General features: G+C 55.8%; 1 protein-coding gene across 2 annotated transcripts in view; it reads right to left on the bottom strand.

Moving 5' to 3' along the window:
- Positions 1-6560, bottom strand: part of PTGS1 (prostaglandin-endoperoxide synthase 1) — a 30672-nt gene extending 24112 nt beyond the window's left edge. For both annotated transcript variants that reach the window (XM_040225049.1, XM_040225050.1), the window contains exons 1-2: positions 6450-6560; positions 6267-6356 (exon numbers count right to left, since the gene is read on the bottom strand). In XM_040225049.1, coding sequence (XP_040080983.1) covers positions 6267-6356; positions 6450-6456 — 97 coding nt within the window. In that variant the 5' untranslated portion in view covers positions 6457-6560. The remainder of the gene's footprint in view (positions 1-6266; positions 6357-6449) is intronic.
- Positions 6561-8561: the final 2001 nt, after the last annotated feature.

The raw sequence follows: 8561 nt of genomic DNA, 5'->3' as shown, positions 1-8561 counted from the left end.
GGACTCTCAAGAGTCTTCTCCAACACCACAGTTCAAAAGCATCAATTCTTCGGCACTCAGCCTTCTTCACAGTCCAACTCTCACATCCATACATGACCACAGGAAAAACCATAGCCTTGACTAGACGGACCTTAGTCGGCAAAGTAATGTCTCTGCTTTTGAATATGCTATCTAGGTTGGTCATAACTTTTCTTCCAAGGAGTAAGCGTCTTTTAATTTCATGGCTGCAGTCACCATCTGCAGTGATTTTGGAGCCCAAGAAAATAAAGTCTGACACTGTTTCCACTGTTTCCCCATCTATTTCCCATGAAGTGATGGGACCGGATGCCATGATCTTCGTTTTCTGAATGTTGAGCTTTAAGCCAACTTTTTCACTCTCCTCTTTCACTTTCATCAAGAGGCTCTTTAGTTCCTCTTCACTTTCTGCCATAAGGGTGGTGTCATCTGCATATCTGAGGTTATTGATATTTCTCCCAGCAATCTTGATTCCAGCTTGTGTTTCTTCCAGTCCAGCATTTCCGATGATGTACCCTGCATATAAGTTAAATAAGCAGGGTGACAATATACAGCTTTGACGTACTCCTTTCCCTATTTGGAACCAGTCTGTTGTTCCATGTCCAGTTCTAACTGTTGCTTCCTGACCTGCATACAGATTTCTCAAGAGGCAGGTTAGGTGATCTGGTATTCCCATCTCTTTCAGAATTGCCCACAATTTATTGTGATCCACACAGTCAAAGGCTTTGGCATAGTCAATAGGAAGTCCCTACTTGTGTCTAATCCGGGTCTCCCCAACCACAGCTTCAGTGATCGTTCAATAGCCAGGTCAGAGACTTCTTGGAGCTCGCTCGGTGCTCATTCAGGGCTCAGCGAGAGACACAGAGGCTCAGGGAGAGGTGGCGACTTGGCCAAGACCATGGAACAGAGTCAGCCCTCCTGCAGACCCAGGGCACCCAGCTCCTGGCAGCAGCTCCTTCCCTAGCCTTACACAGAAAATGCCAGGTCCCTCCTGCAAATGTGCTTCCTTCTCTGGGCTCAGAGCCAACATGACGCGGAACTCCACTTCTTTGTGCATCTGATTATAGGGGGTCAAGAGGGCAGCAACGGGCATGAGGAGCCCAAGAAGTCACCTCGGGATGCTGGGATCAGAGGGCACGACCCTCTGGTTTAGGTCTCCTCACACCACAGAATCATGCAAATAGTTTTGCTTAAGCCCTGGAAACTCCCCCTGGCCCCACAATAGCATCTCTGTGGCCCCTGCAGGGTGTAAAAGGAAGGAACCAATCGGAAGAAGTCTGGACGAAGAGACCTTATCAGACCAACAAAGGCGAACAGGCAGGTGCAGGGGGAACCCAAGGCAGGAGCCTGGTAGGACCCACCTCCCCCTCCCATAGCCACAGGCCCAGAAACACCAAGGAGCTCTGGGTCAGCCCTGCAGCAGGTTCGGAGATCTTGAACTTATCTCTCCCTCCTGTTCAGAACAGTCTGCTGTTCTGCCATGCCTCCACACTGCCCAGCTCCCAACCCTGGTGCGCAGATCATTCTAGCCCTCAGCTGGTACAGGAACGGAGGCCCAGCCCTTTCTCGGCTGTTTCCCCATCCCTCCGCCAGTAGGGATCCCAAACCCAACTCAAGAAGTCCTTCCAGTTGGTCCTGGGGCAGCCCATCTCACAACTCCAAAGCCAAAAGCTCTGTTCCTCCCTGAGCCAGGCTGCAGTTCCTTCCAAGTCAATTCCCTCCTAAGCTACCCGACCCAGCCCACTGCGAATGCACCAGAAAGCCTCCCCAGACATTCATACTCCACTCTCCCTGGCCCCAGGTCCCAACCCAACCTGCTCTGCTCCACCACAAGCCTCCAAGAGAAAGGGCTTTCCTGGGCTTTCTCCCCTCTCCCAGAGGCCGTGCGCACAGCTGGGACTCAACCCCAGGTCCTGGAGAGATCCAGCCATCCAGGAAATCCAGATGCTGACCAGAGCTTAACAAATGTTTGTGGAATTTAAAATGAAGTGAGGAGACCGGCCACTCCAAGCTTGGTCAAAGAGACTCTCTCATCTCCCTATCCACTTCCCTCAACTCCCACCCCCAAACACACACACAGCTGGTTCTGAAGTCTTGCCTGAGAGCTTCCTGCCAGGGGCCCAGCAGCAGCAGAGCCGTGCCCCCCAGACTCAGAAGCTCCTGCCCAGGGCATCCCTCTCCTACCAGGAGAGGCCCCTCCCCTGCTGGACCAGCTGCCCAACTTTCCCTCCCTCCTCCTCCTCCAAGATCTTTCCATAAACACCAGTGGCCCCAGGGCAGGAAAAGTCCCCTCTCAACAAGGACTGCAGCTGTCGCTGGGGGCCCCAGGGTGTCAGGGTGGGCAGAGAAGAGAATGGGTGTCACTTTCCGCCCTCTTCCAAGCTGACCACAGCTGGACTGTCATGACAGGCCGGAAGTCAGGGCTCTTGCTGACTCTCCAACCTTGTGTATCCACCTCACTTATCTGTTCCTGGGGATGGGTGAGATTCCCCCCCCCCCCCCCCCGCCACCACCACTCATGAGGAGGCTCATCCAAGCCCCACTGCTTCAAAGTCACAAGAGGCAAGACTTGAACTTGCTTCCCTTCCCCTCCTTTCCTCCTCTTGGAGGTGCCCAGGCCAGAATTTGGGGAAGGGATGCAGGGAGGGCGAGTCTCCTTGCTTCACAGGCTGGGGATGACCCCAGGTGAGGCAGGTCTGTGACCTTTCCTTCAAGGTGGACCTGAAAATCCTGAATGAATGAAACCAGGACTCCAGAGGAATCACCATCCCCTGCCACACTAGAGCGCTGGGAACTAGTCACAAAGGAAGGCCTTCCTTCAGTCTAACTTAAATCCCACATGCTTTCATGTGTCCAGTGAAGGACATGCTGTACAATAAACCATCAAGAGAGAGACCTGGGGAGATGCAGACACTGAGTGTAAAGTGTCTGGAGTCCCCACACCCAGCACAGGGCCGGGAACCAAGAAGGTGCTGGATGAAGATACATGGGAGAGTGCCTGCTCTTCACAGTGTGTCCTTGGGCAGATACCTTGTGTCCTGTGGGCCTCATTTTTCAGTGTTTTCCAGGAAGGAGAGGGGACAGACAGGCTCTAAGGAAACCTCCCTCTCTTTCTCTCTTCTTCTCAACTCTGGATAAAGCCAACTTATCTCCAAACATCTCCATTCCTTGCATCAACATGATCCCCGCCCCCCATCAGCAGAGAACTGGGCAGCTTGCTCTGAGTCTTTAAGCCACCCCAGAGGTGGGGTTGATCAGCAAGCTCATAGCACACACATTTCCACCAATGAGGACAGTCTGGGGCCGCCTGGTTTCAGAACTTTCTGAGGATTCGGCAAGGAAGCGTTCCCCAGCCCAGAAGTCAGGATTCCAGGCAGAGTGAGGGAACACCAAGTTCTCAGGAGGCAGAGGCACCAGGCAGCAAGAGGGCCCATTAAAGAGGCTGTACTGAAATTCCATAAGAATAATATTTAGAGGAATTCCAGGGGGTTGGCAGCCAAAGAGAAAGAAAGAGCCCTGAGCAGCCCAGGCATGGGGCCCAGCCCCTACATGCAGCGAGAGCAGCAGCCAGTGGCCAGGGACCACCGCACCAGGCCCTGGCAGCCGGAAGAGCCCAGCTGGAAAGGAAGCCCCCTCCCAACCCACAGCCCCAGCTGGTGCTGCAGATAGGAGGAGGCAGGCTGCAGGAAGCCTGCCGCATGTGCCAGGGTTAGCTGGCCTCAGGCCGCTCCACCTGGCATGGAGCTCCGGCTAGGTCATGCCCCATCCCTAGCCAAGGAGGGAGCACTCATCCAAGTCTAGGAGCTGGAAGGGATGACTTGAGCATCGAGGACACCCCAGCACTGCCCTGTCCTCTGAGCCGGGCTCCACCGCCCATCCCAAGAGAGGCAGAAGAAGCGTCCTCCCTGCCATCTGCCCCCAGGTAAGACCTCATCTCCTGGGGGATCAGCCTTCGCTGCCACTCTGGGGACTAGACACAGGGCTTGACTTTTCAGGGCAGATGCCTCTCGTAAGTGTCTGGGCACTTTGGACCTCGGTTCACCCAGAGACTCGGTGATGGGAAGGCAGTGAGGCCTCCAGCCTATCCCCGACCCGTCTTCCATCCTTTCTTCGACGCTTGCAGCAGCCTCCCTTATGGTATTCCAGCCTCCAGTCTCACCTCCAAGTCATCCATTCCGTCTCTCTCCCCTGCTCCCAGGGGATATCCCGAGACCCAAGTCCCACTCCTCATTCTGCATCCAAAGGCCCATGTCCGCCTCTGTCCTATGGCTTCCTGTGCCTGTCCGCTCCCATCACTCAGACCTTTAGGCTTCTGCTCATATCCTTGCTTCTGCCTGGAAAAGCCCTTCCAGAGTTTGAGAGTAAAACCTCACCACTTTACCTCCCACTCACCACCTCCTCCAGGGTCCAGGTCAAATGTCATCACCTCCAAGAAGCTTCCTGCAACTCCTCACACCTGAGAGATAATCATCACCCACCCCCGAGCCCCACACACCCCTGAGCTTCCCTCAGTCATGGCCATGACCCCCTTGATGCCAGTCTGTGGGCATTTCTGTCTCCTCCATCGGCCTGCGAGCTCCTCCCAGCTCAGCCTCCAGGCTCCAGCCAAGGCCTGGCATAAAGCAATCCCCTGGGAATGTTTGTGGCATGAAAAACACAATTCTGTTTAAACACTTACAATATAAAGATAAGCAGAAAAGGCTAAAAGCAAAAGGGTACAACCATGGCTCACTAAGCACTGGTGAACAGACACAGGAGGACATGAAAGGTGAGCCTTGGGGCCCTGGGGGCCTGGATGGGGCTGAATGGGGCCTCAGAGGAACTGCCAGGCTGGTCTAGGGGCTAACGCAACAGGCCAGTAAGATGGCATGGTCAGCCCTGCCTCTGCTACCGGGTCAGCTCTGCCTCTGATGTCAGCAGACTCAAATGGCTCACCCCTCTGGGCCTCAGAGTTCCCTTCTGTAGAATGGGACTAATGTCTCCCTGGCAGGGCTGCTATGAACAACAACAGAGATGCCCACAGCTAGGTTTTGTAAACTGTAAAGTGCTGGCTACAGGAGTCTTCTTCCTCATCTTCCGATAAACTAGACCTCTACACATGCCCAAACTCTTGCCTAAAGCACCCTTTCCTTGGCTTCCCCAAATGCCGCGCACTCAAACCCCCTCCTCCGGGAAGCCTGGTCTGATTCCCAGTCCACAGAGATGTCCTTCCCCTCTCCTCTGAGCACCAAATTCTTTCTCTTCTGGGCATCACAACAGAAGCTCAGATCACTCCCCATCCTCTCCTACCCCTATTTTTCAGATGAGAAATGGAGACCCTGGGGAGGTTTCACATAGTTTGGTGAAGCTCTGTCCAGACCTTGCATGTGCGCGTGCGCACACACACAGAGAAACTGCGTGGGGAGGCAGGCTATGGGAAGGAAGAGCTGCATTCCTCCACCTGGAACCTCGCACATGCATGGTGTCAGGCAGGGGAATTCTCCAAGATCAGACTTTCCCGGTCATCTTTGGGGTGAAGAAACGGGGGTCCATTGGCAGGGAGAGATGAGGGCAGGGAGGACTCTGCAGAAAGACGCTGCAAAACGCCTAGAAAGTTCCAGCCCTGAGTCCACCGTGTTCTGGGTGAGCTTGAGGGCGCTATGGCCCCAACCTGAGCCTCCCTTAACTCATCGGGCAGTGAGGGCCTCCCCGGTGAAGATTCAGTCTCCAGAGGAAGCAGCTCAGCCCTGTATGTGTGTTTCCCCCTCCACTCTCTCCGGAATGGCGGGTGTACCCGGGGTCCTCACCCAAGGAGATCGTCTCCACCGGGGCTGGGAATCCGGACAGGTCCTGGAAAGTTAAAGGCTAAAAGAAAACGCGCCAGCCTGCTTTCCCCTGGAGCCTTCGGCTTCCTCCGAAAGGGGCCCGCAGGGGAAAAAGCGAGGATTGTTGGGGACCGAGTCGGCTAGGACCGCTGAGGTCCCAGAACAGGTGAGGGGGCCTGGAGAGACGCGGTCCCTTTTCCCAAAGCCGCCCAAGATCCCAGTCTGCCCTTTCCCCCGCAAAAAGAACCCCGTGGGGACCTAGCCCAGGCCACATCCCCGGGGGTCTGCAGAGAGCCCGCATCCCACGACAGACAGCCCCCTCCCTCCTCCCAGGCACTGCGAGCTGAAAGGGGAAGCTGGGCGGGCGGGAGGGGAGAAGGGGGTGTGGGGTGCCGGGCCAGGGACGCAGGACCGGGGCTCTTCGGGGACAGGAAAGAGGCCGCCTACCTGGCGCGGGCGCCCCGGGGTCCGCTGAGAAGACGGGGGATGGCGACAGCAGCAGAAGAAGCAGCGGGAATCGGAGCGAGATACTCTGCCCTGCGAAGGGAGAGAGTTGAAGGGCTGAGCCTGGCATTCAAAGCCCCACGGGGAGGCCACAGAGGAAAACGGTGGCACCGGGGCCGGACTTACGGCTCATGGTGCAGGATGGCCGTTGCGTGCTGGAGACAGACTCAGGCTCCTGGAGTGCGTCTCTAACTCTGCCCGGGAGCTCCGGCCCCTCGGGCCCGCCCCCTCCCTACCCATTCCCTGGCTCCACCTCTCCAGCCAGCTGTCACCTCCGCTGCCTCCCACTTACTTCCTTGGCTCTGCCTCCAGCCAAGACATTTTATTAATTATTCTGTGACAGGCCAGGCCACTAAGGTGGGTTTTTCACCCGCGATCTTTGAGACACTTGAGCTTTTAAAACCCAGTAGCCCCAGAATTGTGTCCATTTGGTAAGATAGGAAACAGGACCAGAGGTGATGTGCAGTGCTGAGACCACCTGGGGCTTCAGGGCAGAGCTGGGGGTATCTCAAACTAGAAACTGCTGCTGAGAACCACATACCCGTCCCCTACCCCCACCCCAGGTGGAAGGAGGCTGGAAAAAGAGCAGTCCAGGCTGGTCTTCATGTAACGTCCTGGATGAGAAATGCACTACCCCCAGATCCCCACGGACTGAAAGCCTGCCCTCCAAGGCCACCTGCCATCGCCTGAACCTCTACTGCCAGAAGGAAGAGCACAGGTTGCAAGTCCAGGAGACCTAACTCAAATCGAGATGCTACAGCTTACTAACTGAGCCACCTTGGACCGGGTACTTAATCTCTCTGGTCCTCAGTATTCTCGTCTCTAAGGCAAGGATGCTATTACAATAAAACTCAACCCAGAGGACGGTTTTAAGTTTCCATGAGGTCATGCACACAAACTTCCTGATGCAGTGCGTAGCACAGAGAAGGTGACCCATGACCAGGAAGCATTCTTTTCAAAGATCTCCTGACTCAGGCTCCAGGGTGGACGCTCCACCAGTCGCACACCCACTGCCTACTTTACAGAGTCCCAGCATCCAGCTCCTCTTTTTTGTAGCTGGGGGAACCAATCTTAGAAGAGGGGGCTGCACCCTGGGTCCCACAGAGTCTCCTGGTCCCCATGTCCACAGATTTTCTCCCTCAGTTTCCCCACCATACCCAGCCATCCTGTGAGCACCAGATCCCGGAAGGCCAGGAGGGAGGGCTCAAAGGTCTGTATGCAGGCTCCCAGACATCTCTGGGTGCAGAGAGAGAAGCATGGGAGAAGTGAGGCCTGCTGCAGAGACCACCCAAGCTGTTCCCTTGCTCCAGTGGGACAAAAGACAGCTGCCCTGGAGAGACAGAGCAAGCAAATGCCAGGGCAAATGCCAGAGGGTGTGGAGCCAGTAGAGGGCCTGGGGCCCTGGGGTGCTGGGGCATCTGGATCCCCCACCCAGATCCAGAGCCCCCAGTAACTACCCGGACAGGGCAAGGAGACATGAAACTTGGGCTATCAGCCAGAGGAATGGGATTAGGGTGAGATTTGGGGGTCCAGTTGCCCAAAGAAAAGGGGGGGGTACTGTGATGAAGAAAGAAGGGCTTGGATGAAGCCCCATCTCCACTTGGGTCCTCCCTCCCTTCAGGCCAGGAGCACAGCCAGTTCCCCAGCCTGTACCTTCTGTTGACTCCTCACTCCCAAGCCACCCTCCGGAACTCAGAGGAACAGCACTTGTGTGGCCCTGGCACTGAGAGAAAGAACCTGGGAGTCAGAGATCCGAGTTCAAGTTCTCTTCCCCCGGTTTGACCTCAGACAAGTGTCGGCACCTCTCCGGGCCTCTGGTTCCCCATTTGAACGATGTAAAGTAGATGGTTTCTGAGAAGAGGCGTGGGAGGATTCCACCCTCACTGTGGCCAGGCTATGTGACCAGAGCTGGAGGTCTTGAGAAGGATGCAGTGAAGGAGACACCATAGGCAGGATGGCAGATAGGTGCCCAGGCAGCCCCCCAGGGACAGGACCACACCGAAAGGGGGTGAGGGGGCGAGGAAGATGAGAGAGAAGGTGGCAAGAGCACGGTGACTGATTGGCACCGGAGCTTCAGGGAAAGAGAGACGTGAAGGAGAATGCCTAGGTTCCTGGCATGAGGATGGTGATAACACTCAGGGAGGGAACCAGGGCTGGGGAGCAGGCTCTGGTAGGTGGCATTCACATTCAAATCTGGACTCGCTGTGTTTGATGCATGTCTGTAGCAGAGCCTGCAGG

This window comes from Oryx dammah, unplaced genomic scaffold (assembly GCF_014754425.2).
Source record: "Oryx dammah isolate SB20612 unplaced genomic scaffold, SCBI_Odam_1.1 HiC_scaffold_25, whole genome shotgun sequence".
Taxonomy (NCBI): Eukaryota; Metazoa; Chordata; class Mammalia; order Artiodactyla; family Bovidae; genus Oryx; species Oryx dammah.
Note: the sequence above shows the minus strand (reverse complement) of the source record. Positions and strands in the feature narration are given on the sequence as shown.